Here is a 17,949-nt window from a genome sequence, read left to right on the forward strand (position 1 = left end):
CGGTTTTGGGGCAGGTTTGGGACGATTCTCAGCAGGTTTGGGGCTGTTTGGGACAATTTCCCTCAGGTTTGGGGCGATTTGGGGCTTTTCGGTTTCCCAGAGGGTTTTGGGGTGATTCAGGGCGCTTTTGGGGCGGTTCCCGTTGATTTTGGGGCGGTTCCGGACAAATTTGGGGCGATCCCCTTCACGTTTGGGGCGGGTTTTGGGGCGATTCCCGTTGGTTTTGGGGCTGTTCCCCTCAGGTTCGGATTTTAGGGCGGGTTTAGGGCCGATCGGGGCGGGTTTGGGGCGGTTCCCCTCAGATTTGGGGCCGTTCCCGTGGGTTTTGGGGCTGTTCCCCTCAGGTTTGGGGCGGATCGCGGTGGGTTTGGGGCGGATCTAGCGCAGGGCCGGGTGCAGGCCGCGGTTCGGGGCGAGTTCTAAAGCGGATTTAGAGGTGGTTTAGGGCTGGTTTTAGGGTGGTTCGGGGCGGGTTTAGGGCGGATCGGGGCGGGTTTAGGGCGGGCCCACGGTGGAGGCCGTGCAGGGCCGGGTTCAGGGCGGATCGGGGCGGGTTTAGGGCGGGTCTAGCGCAGGGCCGGGTGCAGGCCGCGGTTCGGGGCGAGTTTTAGGGCGGATTTAGAGCAGGTTTAGGGCGGATCGGGGCGGGTTTGAGGGCAGGTTTAGGGCGGGCCCATGGTGGAGGCGGTGCAGGGCTGGGTTTAGGGCGGATCGGGGCGGGTTTAGGGCGGGTTTAAGGTTTAGAGCGGGCCCATGGCGGAGGCGGCGCAGGGCCGGGTGCAGGCCGCGGTGGAGAGCGCGGTGCAGGGGCTGGAGCGGGAGCAGATCCGCGGCATGCAGGTACCGGGGACACTCGGGAACACGGGGGGGAAAGGCAGGGAGGGGTCCGGGGCACACACACACACACACACGTGGGTGCCCTGGGCAGCGCCATGACCGGCCCCCATACACACCCTGAGACTCCCCCCCAATTCACTGTGACCCCCGCATACACCCTCTGTGCCCGCCAAGTGCATCTCCTGTGTCTCCCAACACACCTTGTGGCCCTTAAACACACCCTATGCCCCCCACACACCCTGTGCCTTCCACACCCTGTACCCCCCCCAGTACATGTCCTGTACCCCTCACACATTCCCTGTGCCCCCCAACACACCCTGTGTCCTGCAAGTGCATCCCCGGTGCCCCCAAACACACCCTGTGCACCCCCAGTTCATCCCCTTGTGCCCTGTAAATGCACCCTGTGCCCCCCACAGTTCATCTCCGATACCCCTCACACATCCCCTGTGCCCCCCAACACACCCCCTGCCCCCTAAATACATTCTGTGGCCCCCAGTACATCTCCTGTACCCCTCATACATTCCCTGTGTCCCCAAGATACTCTGTGCCCTCCATGCCCTGTGCCCCCCAAGCTCATCTCCTGTGCCCCCCAACAGATCCTGTTAACCCCTTGTCCCCCGTGTCCCCCGTTAACCTCTGCCCCCGTTTCCCCAGGGTACCCCATGTCCCCTGTTGCTCCCCATTACCCCATGTCCCCAGGGTACCCCCCGCTAACCCCTTGTCCCCCCCGTGTCCCCAGGGCGCCATGTTCCGCTGCAGCGCTCGGTGCTGCGAGGACGCCGCCGCCTCCATGCAGGAGGTGCAGCGCTGCATCGAGCGCTGCCACGCGCCCCTGGCCCGCGCCCAGGCCATCGTCACCGCTGAGCTCGAGCACTTCCAGGTGAGGAGGGGGCACTGGGATCCCTGGGGACAGCACCAGGACCCCCCCGAGACCCCTGGGGACAGCAATGGGACCCCTGGGACAGCACCGGGATAGCACTGAGATAGCACTGGGACCCCTGGGGACAGCACTGGGAGCCCTGGGACAGTAATGGGACCCCTGGGGACAGCACTGGGAGCCCTGGGACAGTAATGGGACCCCCTGGGACAGCACCAGGACAGCATTGGGATAGCACTGAGATAGTGCTGGAACCCCTGGGGACAGCACTGGGACCCCCTGGAATCGCTGGGGACAGCACCGGGACCCCTGGGACAGCACTGGGAGCCCTGGGATAGCACTGGGACCCTGGGCAGGACGTGAGCCCCCAATCCCTGCACCCCCAATGCATTCCCTGTGCCCCCTACACCCAGTCCATCCCCTGACTTCCCTGTCCTGTGCTGACCCCCCAGTCCCCTCAGTGTCCCCGCTGCCCCCCCAGTGACCATGCTGTCCCCAGGACCGGCTGAGCCGCTGCTCGCTGCAGTGCTCGGACCAGGCCAAGGACGCCCTGGACTCGGGGGGCTCGGAGCCGCGCGTGCGGGGCCAGCTGGACGCCTGCCTGGCCACCTGCGGGGAGCAGCACCTGCGCCTTGTGCCCGCCATGGCCAAGAAGATGCGGGACGGGCTGGCCAGCATCCAGCAGTGACAGCGGGGACACCCCCGGGACACCCCGGGGACACCCCCACAGCAGCACACACTCATTAAAGGCTAAGGTGGCACCTCCCAACAACCGCGGGTGCTGCTGGGGGTGATGGGGGAGAATAGGAGGCCCTGGGGGAACTGGGGGGGCACTGGGGGTGATGGGGGAGAACAGTGGGGACTGGGGGTGATGGGGGCGACTGGGGTGATGGGGGAGAATAGGGGGAACTGGGGGGCACTGGGGTGGGCAATAGAGGGTGATGGGGGGAACTGGGGGAACTGGGGGTGATTGGGTGGGTGCTGAGGGGACACTGCAGGTAAGGGGAGGTATTGGGGGGTGATGCTTGGGAACAGTGGCACGCACACACACGTGTGACCCTGTGCACACACACACACTGGTACAGGTGTGCGCACCTGGACACGCGCACACCGCGTGCCCGTTCGCACCGCGCACGGTGGGGGCCATGCTGCCGTACATCCCCGTGTAGCCGCGCACTCCCCTCACCGCCCCCTGCTTCGCTCCTTTCCCGCCCCGCTGCCTTCCCCTGGCTGCGCCGCTACTCGGGTGAATGCGGTAGCGCCCCGGGGGCCGCCATTGGCTGCACGGCAGGGACGGGCCGGGGGCTGCGGGCGCCATGAGCAAAGCGCACCCGCCCGAGCTGAAAAAGTGCGTCCGGAGGGGCCGGGGAGCGAGGGGAGCCGGGCACGGTGTGGGGGAAAGCGGGCATCGGGCACCGGAACGGTGTGCACCGCCGCTGGCCGGTGTCCCGGCGTGCACCGCCGCTGGCCGGTGCTCCGCTACAATGGCGGCGGGAGGGGGGCGATTCGTGAGGGGATAATGGCGGGGGGCTCCCGCCCCGTCCCCACCCGCCGGTGCTCACCCGCTGCCTTCTCGTTGCAGGTTCATGGACAAGAAGTGTGAGTTGTGGAACTGATCCCACCCCGATCCTCTGCCCCGGGACCCCCGATCCCCTCACGGTGCCCGGGGACCCCCGCTCTGATCCCCTCACAGTGCCCGGGAACCCCCGCCCTGATCCCCTCACGGTGCCCGGGGACCCTCACGGTCATCGACGAGTGCGTGGAGATGGCGGCGGGCAACAGAACAACATGGGCAGGGTGCTGAGGGCACTGGGAACAGGGTGCTGAGGGCACTGGGAGCACTGGTGGAGCCGTGTGTGCGGAATGAGGGGGAATTTTGGTAAAGGACAGGAATTTTGGTAAAGGACAGGAATGGGAATTCAGAGCTTTGGGTGCTTCTCAGCTCCCCCCCTCCAGGTGATCCGAGGGAACAGCATCATCACGCTGGCAGCTTTGGAACGAGTATAAACCCCTGGAAAAACCTCAAATTCCCCACCACCAGTTCCATTCCGTTGTCCATGATTCTGCTCCTGAGTGTACAATTATTTTGGTTTTGTTATTAAATCAGTTTTGTAATGGTTGACCTAACTCAAGCCTTTCTCACATCAATTTTTGGCAGCTGGGTGTTAATTCCACTCCCAACCCTGGGAAAACTCAAGGAAAACTTTAATTTATTCACGTGAATGTTAAATTTGTGCTATTTTTGGTGGTATTCTCCTTCAAAACATGGACATTGTTAAATTCTTTATTCGCTCCATACCTGAACACAGTGATGGATATTGGTGGTTCTTCCTCTTTCCCACCCATTTTGGCAGCTCCCACCACCCCATTCCCCCCAGTTTCCACTCTGAGGAAAAATTCATTGGCAGGAAAAGTTGGGGCAGAGCCAGGGAGTTGATATTCCCAGCTGAAGAGCACTTTTGGGGTCAATATGGTATTTTTCATGAATTCCCTAATCACAACAAGGATAAATCAATGTCTTTGAGGAGTTTGTGTGAGGAAAATGTCCCGGCTGACTTGGGAACGCTTCACTGCTCCTGTTCCCTCCTGAGCTGGCCAAACAGCTTCCAGGTGGCACCAGGAGATGTCAAGATGAGATATTGGGAAGAATTTTGTCATGGAAGGAAGGCTTGTCCAGCCTAGGCTGTGGCAGAGTCATCAGCCCTTGGAAGTGTCCAAACAACGCACGGACACGGCACTTGAGGAGACTGTTAATGGTCAACGTGGTTGGGTTGATGGTTGGACTTGAAGGTCCTAACAACTTTTGAGAATCTTGATGATCTTGAAGGTTTTGATGTTCTTGAGGGTCTTGAAGATCCTAATGGCCTTGAAAGTTTTGATCATTCTTGGAGATCTTGAAGATCTTGGTGATTCTGAAGGTCTTGAAGGTTTTGATGTTCTTGAGGGTCTTGAAGATCCTAATGGCCTTGAAAGTTTTGATCATTCTTGGAGATCTTGAAGATCTTGGTGATCCTGAAGGTCTTGAAGGTTTTGATGTTCTTGATGGTTTTGAAGGTCTTGAAACTCGTCCAACCTTAAGGATCCCATGATCCTATGAAACACCTCCTAGGAGGGGTGAAGCACTGAGTTCATTAGTGTTAATTATGGCATCTTGATGGTCTTGAAGGTCTTGATGTTCTTGGAGGTCATGATGATCTTGAAGATCTTCCAATCTTAAGGATCCCATGATCCTGTGAAACACCTCCTTGGAGGGGCAAAGTATGGAGTTCATTAGAGTTAATTATGGGATCTTGATGGTCTTGAAGGTCTTGATGTTCTTGGAGGTCATGATGATCTTGAAGATCTTCCAGTCTTAAAGATCCCATGATCCTATGAAACACCTCCTTGGAGGGGTGAAGTATGGAGTTCATTAGAGTTTATTACAGCCTCTTGAAGGTCTTGATGTTCGTGAAGATGTTGAAGGTCATGATGATCTCGAAGACCTTCCAACTGTAGGAATCCTGTGATCCTATGGAGTACGGAGTTCATTAGCGCTAATTAAGCCCCGGGGGCGTGTCAGAGCTCCGTTTTGAGCCTCTCGTGCAGGTCCTCCTGGTCGACGCTGGCGCCGTGGCCGTGCCAGCGGTGGAAGGCGAGCAGGGCGGCGTTGCGGGCGGCGATGGCGCTCATCTCCATGGCGCTGGCGGCGCGCTCCAGCCCGTTCAGGTAGTAGAGCTGCTCGTGCAGCACGATGGGGGGAAAGCTCTCGGGAGCGCTGTACTGGGGATACGCCAGCCACGGCTTCACCTTCACCGAGTCATAGGAGGAGAAGAGCAGATTGAGCTGCTCCTTGCTGAGCTCCTCGTTGGAAAACACCTTCCAGACGGCCGAGGGCAGCGGCAGCTTCTCGCCCGTGCCCGTGTCACCCACGGGGGGCTCCAGGTTCACGCTGTTAAAGAACAGTTTGGGGTTGTCCGTGGTGAAAACAGCTCCAAGATGAAAATCCTGGGGGTCCTGGTAGCCAAAGAAGGAGGTGTTCAAGCGCCCGTGCACCAGGGTGGTGAAGATCTGCTGGTAGGGACTGTGGAATTCCGGGATGGGAGGGTCGAAGTTGCGGAAGGTGATGTTGGCCATCTTGCGGCCCAGCGGCGCCGCGATGACCACGATGTCGTAGGTGTCCCCGGTGAGCCCCGAGGACGTGTTGTAGGTGACCTCGTAGAGCTTCACCACGTCCCCTGTGGAGAGCAGCTCGGTTATCCTGACCTGTGATCCCACAATGCCACCAACATTTGGGTTCATCCATTGTGCAGCTGGGTTTGGAGCCCTGTTTTCATGGAATGGGTTGGGCTGGAAGGGATCCTGAAGCCCAGCCAGTTCCATGGCAGAGACACTTTCCTCTATCCCAGCTAGCTCTAAGCCCACCCAGTCTGACCTTGGACACTTCTAGGGATGCAGGAGCAGCCACAGCTCCTCTGGGAATCCCATCCCAGCCCCTCCCCAGCCTCCCAGGCAGGAATTTTCACTTAGACACTCCAAAGGCGCCGAGTTCTCCAGTGCCACCATGCCCTCCCCACTGAAGGGAACTCCAGCCCCACTCACCACCACGCTGGTGTCTGGTTTTTGGCTCTATGGACACGACTGTTCCTGGGATAACCTCGGCCTTGGAGGAGTAGATGAGGCCGGAGCACACGAGTTTGTTCCCCCCTTTCACAGACCAAAGGCCTGACTCCAACCAGCCTGCAAGGAGAGCACCTGCAAGGAAACCACCTCTGTCAGAGCAGGGAAACACTGGAAAAACAAACTGCAAAATCAGGGGGGGTTAACATCCATTTGGGACACAGAGCTGGGAGCCCAGGGAGCAGGAACCCAACACCCAGGACAGGAGGCTCCTCCACACACTCACCTACAAAGCCATTGACGGTGACCCCTTGGCCATAAGCATACCTCATGACCGGACACACCACCTGGTTGATGAATTTCTGGGAGAAGCCTGCTTTCTGCATGGCCTCGTCGATGCTCTGGTTCAGCAGCCGCGCGAAGTCGTCGCCGCCCAGGGCGTGCAGCAGGCGCTCGTTGCTGCTGAAGGCGTAGTCGTGCATCTGGTACCGGTAGATCCTGTCAGTGCACACAGGGATGGTCCCGGCAGTCAGCTCTGGCCCTGGGACCCGCGGGGAGCCCACGGGGTGGCTCTGGGGGACTGCAGGACAAGGAGGCACAAGGGGGCAGCTTCAGGTTCCACATTGGGGATTTTTAGGAGGGTGGAGCGGCTGCACCACCCCTGGAAGTGCCCAAGGACAGAGCTTGGAGCCACCAGGGACAGAGCAAGGTGTCCCATGGCATGAGGTGTCCTTAAGGTTCCCTTCCCACTTTTTCCTCCTCAGGACCCCAGCCCACCTCATGAACTTGTCCAGGATGTCCTCCACCCACATGGACATGCGCAGGGGGTTGAGGCCATAGTGCCACAGCAGCTTGGGGCGGTTGATGAAGGACCAGCTGCTCTCCTCAAACACAAATTCCTCCCCGTTGTAAACGCCTGAGGGGCTGCCCTGGAGTGTGTTGGCCGAAAGGCCTTTGGGAAAATGACAGAAAAAGGTAATTTAGGCAAATGCAGAGCTATTCCACGTGAGTTATAACTTCCTCAGATAACCTGGCTTTGTGCTGATAAGAATGAGTGATTGAAGATTGGAGTGCCAAAGTGTGGAAAGGGGAATTAGCCAGGGAGTGATTGGAGGTGATTTTTGGACCTTTATGATGCCATAAGGGGGTCACTTGTGGACAGAGGTGAAACCATTCCCACTGGGATGCGGGTTTCCTTTGCCTGGAGTGGGGCTGGGGTACCACAGGGGGCATGGTGGGCTATTTGGGAAGGAAAGTGGCCTGTGAGTGGGGGATATTGGACAAAGGTGATTACTAGGGAAGTACATGGGGGAATATTGGCAAAAGAACAGGAACTATTGGGGAAGGATATGGGGGACTACTGGGGGTGGATAAGGGGCTACCAAGCCTTGTTCTTTTGAGGGATGTCCCCCAGCAGAGCGGGACCCAGAGCACCCAGGGGGATCAGTTTCTGATCAAGGCACAGTTCTGGGACTGGGAAACACCAAGGTGGGGTGTCCATGCTCACCCAGCTCCTGGACAAAATGCTTCATGTGCAGGTTGAGGGGGTGGATCACGGACCCCCCTGCCTCGTAGCTGGCCCCCTCCACGTCCAGTGTGTCCAGCCGGCCGCCCAGCGCTGCCTTCTCCAGCACGTGCAGCTGCACGCTGCGGCCGAACTTCTGCCGCAGGAAATACGCGGCGGCCGAGCCGCCGATCCCGCCGCCCACCACGGCTGTGAGAAGGGGGCACGGTCACCTTCAGAGCCCCAGGAACCCCCACTCACACACCCCCCTCACAGACCCATCATGGGCCTGTGCACGACAGATCCCCTCAAGGGAGCCCCTCACAGAGCCCTCATGGCCTCCTCACCCCAATCCCCTCACAGGAACCCCTCACAGAGCCCTCATGGCCTCCTCACCCCAATCCCCTCAAGGGAGCCCCTCACAGAGCCCTCATGGCCTCCTCACCCCAATCCCCTCAAGGGAGCCCCTCACAGAGCCCTCATGGCCTCCTCACCCCAATCCCCTCAAGGGAGCCCCTCACAGAGCCCTCATGGCCTCCTCACCCCAATCCCCTCAAGGGAGCCCCTCACAGAGCCCTCATGGCCTCCTCACCCCAATCCCCTCAAGGGAGCCCCTCACAGAGCCCTCATGGCCTCCTCACCCCAATCCCCTCAAGGGAGCCCCTCACAGAGCCCTCATGGCCTCCTCACCCCAATCCCCTCACAGGAACCCCTCACAGAGCCCTCATGGCCTCCTCACCCCAATCCCCTCACAGGAACCCCTCAAAGAGCCCTCATGGCCTCCTCACCCCAATCCCCTCACAGGAACCCCTCACAGACCCCTCAAGGACCCACCACCCTTATTCCCTCAAGGGAGCCCCCTTAAAGATCCCTCACGGATCCCTGCACCACAGATCCCCTCTGGGGAATTCTCTCACACACTCCTCATGGCCTCACCACCCCAATCCCCTCGAAGGAGCCCCCTCCATATCCCCTGCCCCTTGAAGGTCCCCTCACAGGCCCCCCTTGACCTTCAAGGACCTTGATGGGTCCCCCATTGCACCTTTCTCACAGATCCCTCACTGCTCACCTTCCCCTGACCCCCACAGATCCCTCACTGTTCCCCCCACTTCAGATTCCTCATGGGACACCCCCCATACTCCCTGACCCACATAGGTCCCCTCAGGGGCCTCCCATGACCGATCCCTTCAATGTCCCTCAAGGAATTCTCCCTTATCCTCACGGATCCCCTCAAGGGATCCCAGGGGCACCCCCTGCTCCTCCCAGATCCCCTCATCCCTTCAAGGGACACCCCCTCACCGCGCCTGTGACAGATCTGACAGATCTCCTTAAGAGGTCTCCCCTGAGCTTCTCCCTCACGGATCCCTCCCCGAGTTCCCCGTCCCTGACAGCCGCCCTCCGTCACACAACGGCCTCCCCTGATCCCGCGGCCATGGCCCGCTCTATCCCCGTTCGCACCGATCTTGGAGGGCCCATGGCGGAGGCTGATGGCGGGCGGGCAGAACCCGGCGAGCAGCAGCAGCAGCAAAAAGCGGCCGAGGCCCAGCATGGCGGCGGGGAAGGGCAGAGGGCGATGGGCGGACCGTAGCGGGACCCGGGTTCAATTCCCGGGGGCGCACGGACCTTTTGTGTCCCTCTGAATTGTTATCCAGAATTACGAAATGCGTCCTGTTACCCTGAGTTCCAAAGTCCTTTCTTTTACTTCATTTACTTTTAAGTAATTCAGTTTAAGTCCATTGCTTTAATTTTCCCGGTCCCCCGGCCCCTCAGCCCGCCCGCCCGCCGCCATTTTGCGAGGAGCCGGCGTCGCTCGGGCTGCCCGGGGCTCAGGCGGCAGCACCGGCGGAGGGCAACAGCCGAAGAGGGCGGCGCCGCCGCCATGGAGGATGAAATGCCCAAGACCCTGCGCACATGTGAACATTTCACACACACACGTGTGCACATGTGGACACACATGTACAAAGGCAGACTCACACAAAACATGCGCGCACACGCGCCGCACGCCGTGCGGGCCATGCCGCCGTACCTCCTCGTGTAGCCGCGCACTCCCCTCACCGCCCCCTGCTTCCCCCCCTTTGCGCCCCTCTGCCTTCCCCGGGATGCGCCGCTACTCGGGTGAGTGCGGTAGCGTCCCGAGCCCCGCCATTGGCTGGCGCGGAGAGACGCACGACGCGGTGACGTCAGAGCGCGGCAGCGCGGCAGAGACGGGCCGGGGGCTGCGGGCGCCATGAGCAAAGCGCACCCGCCCGAGCTGAAAAAGTGCGTCCGTAGGGGCCGGGGCTGCACCGGGGGGCGAGGGGAGGCGGGAACAGTGTGGAGGAATCGGGCACCGGAACGGCGTGTTCCGCCGTTGGCCGGTGCTCCGCAGCAATGGCGGCGGGAGGGGGGCGATTCGTGAGGGGATAATGGCGGGGGCTCCCGCCCCGTCCCCACCCGCCGGTGCTCACCCGCTGCCTTCTCGTTGCAGGTTCATGGACAAGAAGCTGTCGTGTGAGTTGTGGAACTGATCCCACCCCGATCCTCTGCCCCGGGACCCCCGCCTGCCCCGATCCCCTCACGGTGCCTGGGGACCCCCGCCCACCCCCCAGCAGTGCCCGGTTTTGGGGACCCCCGCCCACCCCTCACAGGGCCCAGGGAGGGGGTCCCGGCTGCTGGGGCTGGCACTCGGGTCTGCCCCCTGCAACATCCCTGATGGATTTCAAACCTTGCAGCTCATTAATTAAAATTCTAATTCATCCATTAAGCCGTAATTCATTAATTTAACTATAAGATGAGTTGAAAATTCATTCTTTTCCCCTTATCTCATTATGGGTTGTGCTCAATCCTTCCTTCCCATTAATCCCCTGCGGGTCCCGCTCATTCCAAGCTGCAGATTTGGGGGCAAACGGTCCCGTTTTGGGAACTGTTCCCCCTTTAACCCCTGCGTTCCCGCAGTGAAGCTGAACGGCGGCCGGCACGTGCAGGGCATCCTGCGGGGCTTCGACCCCTTCATGAACCTGGTGATCGACGAGTGCGTGGAGATGGCGGCGGGCGGGCAGCAGAACAACATCGGCATGGTGGTGAGGGCACTGGGGGCACTGGGATCGGGGTGCTGAGGGCACTGGGAGCACTGGGAGCACTGGGATTGGGGCGCTGAGGGCACTGGGAGCACTGGGATTGGGGTTCTGAGGGCACTGGGAGTACTGGGTGTACTGGGATTGGGGTGCTGAGGGCACTGGGAGTACTGGGAGCACTGGGAGTACTGGGAGTGGGGTGCTGAGGGCACTGGGAGCACTTGGATTGGGGTGCTGAGGGCACTGGGTGTACTGGGATTGGGGTGCTGAGGGCACTGGGAGCACTGGGATTGGGGTGCTGAGGGCACTGGGAGTACTGGGAGTGGGGTGCTGAGGGCACTGGGAGTACTGGGTGTACTGGGATTGGGGTGCTGAGGGCACTGGGAGCACTGGGATTGGGGTGCTGAGAGCACTGGGAGTACTGGGTGTACTGGGATTGGGGTGCTGAGGGCACTGGGAGCACTGGGATTGGGGTGCTGAGGGCACTGGGACTGGGGTGCTGAGAGCACTGGGAGCACTGGGATTGGGGTGCTGAGGGCACTGGGAATACTGGGTGTACTGGGATTGGGGTGCTGAGGGCACTGGGATCGAGGTGCTGAGGGCACTGGGTGTACTGGGATTGGGGTGCTGAGGGCACTGGGTGTACTGGGATTGGGGTGCTGAGAGCACTGGGAGCACTGGGTGTACTGGGATTCGGGTGCTGAGGGCACTGGGAGCACTGGGATTGGGGTGCTGAGGGCACTGGGAGCACTGGGTATACTGGGATTGGGGTGCTGAGGGCACTGGGATTGGGGTGCTGAGGGCACTGGGAGTACTGGGTGTACTGGGATTGGGGTGCTGAGGGCACTGGGAGCACTGGTGGAACCGTGTGTGGAATGAACAGGAGGTTTGGTGAGGAACAGGAATGGGAAATCCACCCGGTTTCATCCTTGTGGGAGAATTGCAGCCAAATTTTCAGGGATTTTTGGGGAACCAAACTGAAACAAGCCATTACCTTCAATCCAAGGTAACAGCTCTCACCTTCCCCGTTGCAGGTGATCCGAGGGAACAGCATCATCATGCTGGAAGCTTTGGAACGGGTATAAACCCCTGGAAAACCCCAAATCCCCACCCACCACTTCCATTCCCTCATCCATGATGCCACCCAGCCGTGAACAATTAGTTTGGTTTTGTTATTAAATCAATTTTGTAATGGTTGACCTAACTCAAGCCTTTCTCACATCAATTTTTGGTAGCTGGGTGTTAATTCTGCTCCCAGCCCTGGGAGAACTTATGGAAAACCTTTTCATTTATGGGAGTGGGTGTTAAATTTGTGCTATTTTTGGTGGTTTTCTCTTTCAAAACATGGGGACACTTAACAATTCTTTATTAACTCCTTCATATCTGAACACAGCAATGGATACTGGTGGTTTTTCCTCTTTCCCACCCATTTTGGCAGCTCCCAGCAGCCCATCTTCTCCCTGAGGAATTTTTCTTTGGCAGGAAAAGTTGTCCCAGCTTCCTTGGGAACGCTTCACTGCCCCTGTTCCCTCCAGAGCTGGCCACACAGCCTCCAGGTGGCACTGGGGGACATCCAGATGAGATATTGAGAGGAATTTTGTCGTGGAAGGAAGGCTTGTCCAGCCTAGGCTGTGGCAGAGTCAGAATCCCTGAAAGTTTCCAAAAAACACATGGACGCAGCACTTGAGAAAATCAAGTTAACGGTGAACACAGTTGGGTTGATGGTTGGACTTGAGGGTCTTGAGGATCTAGAAGGTCTTGAAGGTTTTGATGATCCTGAAGGTCTTGATCTTCTTGAAACTCATCCAACCTTAAGGATCCCCTGATCCTATGAAACTCCTCCTTGGAGGAGCAAAGTATGGAGTTCATTAGAGTTTATTACAGCATCTTGAAGGTCTTGACGTTTTTTGAAGATCTTGAAGGTCTTGATGTTCTTGAAGATCTTCCAGTCTTAAGGATCCCATGATCCTATGAAACACCGCCTTGGAGGAGCAAAGTATGGAGTTCATTAGTGTTAATTATGGGATCTTGATGGTCTTGAACGTCTTGATGGTCTTCAAGGTCTCGATGTTCTTGGAGGTCATGATGATCTTGAAGATCTTCCAGTCTTAAGGATCCCATGATCCTATGAAACACCTCCTTGGAGGAGCAAAGTATGGAGTTCATTAGTGTTAATTATGGGATCTTGATGGTCTTGATGTTCTTGGAGGTCATGATGATCTTGAAGATCTTCCAATCTTAAGGATCCCATGATCCTATGAAACACCTCCTAGGAGGGGTGAAGCACTGAGTTCATTAGAGTTAATTATGGCACCTTGAAGGTCATTATGATCTAAGACCCTCCAATCATAAGGATCCCATGATCCTATGAAACACCTCCTTGGAGGAGCAAAGTATGGAGTTCATTGGAGTTAATTATGGCATCTGGATGATCTTGAAGGTCATGATGATCTCGAAGACCTTCCAACTGTAGGAATCCCATGATCCTACGGAACACCTCCTAGGAGGGGCGCAGCACAAAGTTCATTAGCGCTAATTAAGCCCCGGGGGCGTGTCAGAGCTCCGTTTTGAGCCTCTCGTGCAGGTCCTCCTGGTCGACGCTGGCGCCGTGGCCGTGCCAGCGGTGGAAGGCGAGCAGGGCGGCGTTGCGGGCGGCGATGGCGCTCATCTCCATGGCGCTGGCGGCGCGCTCCAGCCCGTTCAGGTAGTAGAGCTGCTCGTGCAGCACGATGGGGGGAAAGCTCTCGGGAGCGCTGTACTGGGGATACGCCAGCCACGGCTTCACCTTCACCGAGTCGTAGGAGGAGAAGAGCAGATTGAGCTGCTCCTTGCTGAGCTCCTCGTTGGAAAACACCTTCCAGACGGCCGAGGGCAGCGGCAGCTTCTCGCCCGTGCCCGTGTCAAGCACGGGAGACACCACACCCAGGCTGTTGATGAACAGTTTGGGGTTGTCCGTGGTGAAAATGGCCCCAAAGGGAAAGGCCTGTGGGTCCTGGTAGCCAAAGAAGGAGGTGTTCAAGCGCCCGTGCACCAGGGTGGTGACGGTCTGGTGGTATGGATTGTGGAATTCCGGGATGGGAGGGTCGAAGTTGCGGAAGGTGATGTTGGCCATCTTGCGGCCCAGCGGCGCCGCGATGACCACAATGTCGTAGGTGTCCCCGGTGAGCCCCGAGGACGTGTTGTAGGTGACCTCGTAGAGCTTCACCACGTCCCCTGTGGAGAGCAGCTCGGTTATCCTGACCTGTGATCCCACAATGCCACCAACATTTGGGTTCATCCATTGTGCAGCTGGGTTTGGAGCCCTGTTTTCATGGAATGGGTTGGGCTGGAAGGGATCCTGAAGCCCATCCAGTTCCATGGCAGAGACACTTTCCACTGTCCCAGGCAGCTCCAAGCTCCATCCAGTCTGACCTTGGACACTTCCAGGCAACAGCTCCTCTGGGAATCCCATCCCAACCCCTCCCCAGCCTCCCAGGCAGGAATTTTCACTTAGACACTCCAAAGGCGCCGAGTTCTCCAGTGTCACCATCCCCTCCCCACTGAAGGGAACTCCAGCCCCACTCACCACCACGCTGGTGTCTGGTTTTTGGCTCTATGGACACGACTGTTCCTGGGATAACCTCGGCCTTGGAGGAGTAGATGAGGCCGGAGCACACGAGTTTGTTCCCCCCTTTCACAGACCAAAGGCCCGACTGCACCCCGGCGAGGGACACAGCACCTGCAAGGAAACCACCTCTGTCAGAGCAGGGAAACACTGGAAAAACAAACTGCAAAACTGGGGGGATTAACATCCCTTTGGGACACAGAGCTTGGAGCCAGGGAGCAGGAACCCAACACCCAGGATGGGTGTTGTAGCTTTTGTCACTCCTCACGAGGCACCAATTGTTGGACCCAGATGACTTTCCCCATTGCTGCTGGACGTGATCGACTGACAGCCAAGATAGTGGCTAGCATCAGCCTTTTATTATATTTCAATAAAACTTCCAAACCTTTCCCCATTGACAGTGGGCTGAAATGACTGATGCTGAAGATGTGACCAGCACCAGCCCTTTATTATCCTTTACAGTAAACTTCCATCTTTTCTCTGTAAATGGGCAGCACCATGCAACACTGACTCCTCTCTTCCTCTTCCTCACCGCTGCCCAACCCACTCTTTTATACCACACATCCTCACTGGGCAGGCTGGTGACCAGTCCAGGGCAAGGCTGCTTCCATTCTTTGCTAATTAGTACAGCTGCCAGCTCATCAAGGACAAGGCTGCCCACAGCACCATCTCTGCTCTCTTCCAATCCATTCTCCACGCCCAGGACTGGAGGCTCCCTCAAACACTCACCCACAAAGCCAGGGATGGTGACCCCTTGGCCGTAATTCACCCTCATGGCCGGACACACCACCTGGTTGATGAATTTCTGGGAGAAGCCTGCTTTCTGCATGGCCTCGTCGATGCTCTGGTTCAGCAGCCGCGCGAAGTCGTCGCCGCCCAGGGCGTGCAGCAGGCGCTCGTTGCTGCTGAAGGCGTAGTCGTGCATCTGGTACCGGTAGATCCTGTCAGTGCACACAGGGATGGTCCTGGCAGTCAGCTCTGGCCCTGGGACCCATGGGGAGCCCACGGGGTGGCTCTGGGGGACTGCAGGACAAGGAGGCACAAGGGGGCAGGTTCAGGTTCCACATTGGGGATTTTTAGGAGGGTGGAGCGGCTGCACCACCCCTGGAAGGACGGAGCTTGGAGCCACCAGGGACAGAGCAAGGTGTCCCATGGAATGAGGTGTCCTTAAGGTTCCTTTCCCACTTTTTCCCCCTCAGGACCCCAGCCCACCTCATGAACTTGTCCAGGATGTCCTCCACCCACATGGACATGCGCAGGGGGTTGAGGCCGTAGTGCCACAGCAGCTTGAGGAGGTTGATGAAGGACCAGCTGCTCTCCTCAAACACAAATTCCTCCCCATTATAAATGCCTGCGAGGCTGCCCTGGGGTGTAGCGACCGAGAGGCCTTTGGGAAAATGACAGAAAAAGGTAATTCTGGGAAAGGCAGAGCTATGCTACCTCAGTTATAACTTCCTAGAAATAAGCTGGCTACATGCTGTGACATGAGTGCCAAAGTGTGTCACATGAGTGACTGGAGTGCCAAAGTGTGGAAAGGGGAATTAGCCCTTGATCACGGGCCAGGGAGTGATTGGAGGTGATTTTTGGACCTTTATGATGCCATAAGTGGGTCACCTGTAGACAGGGGTGAAACCATTCCCACTGGGATGCGGGTTTCCTTTGCCTGGAGTGGGGCTGGGGTACCACAGGGGGCATGGGGGAAGTCATGGTGGGCTATTTGGGAAAGAAATTGTCCTGTGAGTGGGGGATATTGGACAAAGGTGATTACTAGGGAAGTATATGGGGAATATTGGCAAAAGAACAGGAACTATTGGGGAAGGATATGGGGGACTACTGGGGGTGGATAAGGGGCTACCAAGCCTTGTTCTTTTGAGGGATGTCCCCCAGCAGAGTGGGACCCAGAGCACCCAGGGGGATCAGTTTCGGATGAAGGCACAATTTTGGGACTGGGAAACACCAAGGTGGGGTGTCCATGCTCACCCAGCTCCTGGACAAAATGCTTCATGTGCAGGTTGAGGGGGTGGATCACGGACCCCCCTGCTTCGTAGCTGGCCCCCTCCACGTCCAGCGTGTCCAGCCGGCCGCCCAGCGCTGCCTTCTCCAGCACGTGCAGCTGCACGCTGCGGCCGAACTTCTGCCGCAGGAAATACGCGGCGGCCGAGCCGCCGATCCCGCCGCCCACCACGGCTGCGAGAAGGGGGCACGGTCACCTTCACAGCCCCAGGAACCCCCACTCACACACCCCCTCACAGACCCCTCATGGGCCTGTGCACGACAGATCCCCTCAAGGGAGCCCCTCACAGAGCCCTCATGGCCTCCTCATCCCAATCCCCTCACAGGAACCCCTCACAGAGCCCTCATGGCCTCCTCACCCCAATCCCCTCACAGGAACCCCTCAAAGAGCCTTCATGGCCTCCTCACCCCAATCCCCTCAAGGGAACCCCTCACAGAGCCCTCATGGCCTCCTCACCCCAATCCCCTCACAGCAACCCCTCACAGAGCCCTCATGGCCTCCTCACCCCAATCCCCTCACAGCAACCCCTCACAGAGCCCTCAAGGCCTCCTCACCCCAATCCCCTCAAGGGAGCCCCTCACAGAGCCCTCATGGCCTCCTCACCCCAATCCCCTCAAGGGAACCCCTCTCATATCCCCTGCCCCTCAAAGATCCCCTCACAGGCCCCCACTGACCTTCAGGGGGTCTCCCCATTGCACCTTCCTCGCAGACCCCCTCCCAAACTTCCTGACCCTCACAGATCCCTCATGGATTCCCCCACTTCAGATCCCTCACGGAACACGTCCCCCATACTCCCTGACCCACATAGGTCCCCTCATGTCCTCTCATTTCAGATCCTCTCAAAGTCCCATAAAGTCTCACTCCTTCCTCACAGATCCCCTCAAAGGGTCCCACTGGCACTCTGCACCCTCACAGATCCCCTCACAGTTTTCCCCTCCAAATGCCTTCAAGGGATCCCCCTCACAGCGCCTCTGACAGATCCCCTTAAGAGCGCCCCCTGAGCTTTCCCCTCACAGATCCCTCCCAGATTTCCTGTCCCTCACACAACCGCCTCCCCTCAGCCCGCTGTGTCCCCGTCCGCACCGATCTTGGAGGGTCCATGTCGGAGGCTGAGGGCGAGCGGGCATAGAGCGCCGAGCAGGAGCTGCAGGAGCCGGCGGAGGCCCGGCATGGCGGCGGGGAAGGGCAGAGGGCGATGGGCGGGCTGAGAGTACAGCTCTGGCCGGCTGCGGACAGCGGCATCATCAAGGTCACGGAGAGCCATCGCTACCCAACGGCGCCGCTGGTGTAGTGGTATCATGCAAGATTCCCATTCTTGCGACCCGGGTTCGATTCCCGGGCGGCGCACAAATCTTTTACGTTCCTTTTAATTATTTTAATCTGAATTTCAAAGTACAGTCTTTTACTTCCTTTACCTTTAATTATGTTCATTTAACTCCTTTATTTTCATTTTCCCGCCCTTGC

At 58.4% G+C, this 17,949-nt stretch overlaps 4 protein-coding genes and 1 non-coding gene across 9 annotated transcripts; 3 read left to right on the forward strand and 2 right to left on the reverse strand.

Annotated features, from left to right (window-relative positions):
* The first annotated feature begins 680 nt into the window (after positions 1 to 680).
* On the forward strand, positions 681 to 10,310 carry FAM136A (family with sequence similarity 136 member A). Of its 2 annotated transcripts, none has more exons than XM_074559271.1 (4): positions 681 to 840; positions 1,577 to 1,717; positions 2,214 to 2,469; positions 10,282 to 10,310. In XM_074559271.1, exons 1-3 carry the CDS (start codon positions 754 to 756, stop codon positions 2,400 to 2,402), a joined length of 417 nt encoding a protein of 138 aa, XP_074415372.1. In that variant the 5' UTR covers positions 681 to 753; the 3' UTR covers positions 2,403 to 2,469; positions 10,282 to 10,310. The 2 variants fall into 2 exon arrangements, with proteins under 2 accessions (XP_074415372.1, XP_074415371.1); XM_074559270.1 differs by lacking the exon at positions 10,282 to 10,310 and adding an exon at positions 3,297 to 3,841.
* Positions 3,908 to 9,746, reverse strand: LOC141731947 (prenylcysteine oxidase 1-like). Its single transcript, XM_074559269.1, has 6 exons — positions 9,273 to 9,746; positions 7,818 to 8,024; positions 7,088 to 7,262; positions 6,597 to 6,808; positions 6,293 to 6,445; positions 3,908 to 5,928 (listed from the first exon to the last, which is right to left on the reverse strand). The coding sequence occupies exons 1-6, from the start codon at positions 9,361 to 9,363 to the stop codon at positions 5,270 to 5,272; spliced, it is 1,497 nt and encodes a 498-aa protein (XP_074415370.1). The 5' UTR covers positions 9,364 to 9,746; the 3' UTR covers positions 3,908 to 5,269.
* Positions 3,908 to 17,764, reverse strand: LOC141731946 (prenylcysteine oxidase 1-like). 4 transcript variants are annotated; one of them, XR_012583835.1, is made up of 7 exons: positions 17,569 to 17,764; positions 16,452 to 16,658; positions 15,684 to 15,858; positions 15,201 to 15,412; positions 14,433 to 14,585; positions 13,349 to 14,080; positions 3,908 to 5,217 (listed from the first exon to the last, which is right to left on the reverse strand). XR_012583835.1 is itself a non-coding variant. In XM_074559268.1 (6 exons), the coding sequence occupies exons 1-6, from the start codon at positions 17,747 to 17,749 to the stop codon at positions 13,422 to 13,424; spliced, it is 1,587 nt and encodes a 528-aa protein (XP_074415369.1). In that variant the 5' UTR covers positions 17,750 to 17,764; the 3' UTR covers positions 12,934 to 13,421. The 4 variants fall into 4 exon arrangements, 1 of the variants encoding a protein (XP_074415369.1); XR_012583834.1 differs by having other exon boundaries at positions 3,908 to 5,176; positions 13,308 to 14,080; XR_012583836.1 differs by lacking the exon at positions 3,908 to 5,217 and adding an exon at positions 12,934 to 13,133 and having other exon boundaries at positions 13,244 to 14,080.
* Positions 9,940 to 12,071, forward strand: SNRPG (small nuclear ribonucleoprotein polypeptide G). Its single transcript, XM_074559272.1, has 4 exons — positions 9,940 to 10,073; positions 10,282 to 10,304; positions 10,749 to 10,873; positions 11,902 to 12,071. Exons 1-4 carry the CDS (start codon positions 10,042 to 10,044, stop codon positions 11,950 to 11,952), a joined length of 231 nt encoding a protein of 76 aa, XP_074415373.1. The 5' UTR covers positions 9,940 to 10,041; the 3' UTR covers positions 11,953 to 12,071.
* TRNAG-CCC (transfer RNA glycine (anticodon CCC)) lies at positions 17,762 to 17,832 on the forward strand. Its single transcript has one exon. It is a non-coding gene; the product is annotated as a tRNA-Gly (tRNA).
* Positions 17,833 to 17,949: the final 117 nt, after the last annotated feature.

The sequence above is a fragment of the Zonotrichia albicollis genome, chromosome 26, assembly GCF_047830755.1.
Source record: "Zonotrichia albicollis isolate bZonAlb1 chromosome 26, bZonAlb1.hap1, whole genome shotgun sequence".
NCBI classification, from domain to species: Eukaryota; Metazoa; Chordata; class Aves; order Passeriformes; family Passerellidae; genus Zonotrichia; species Zonotrichia albicollis.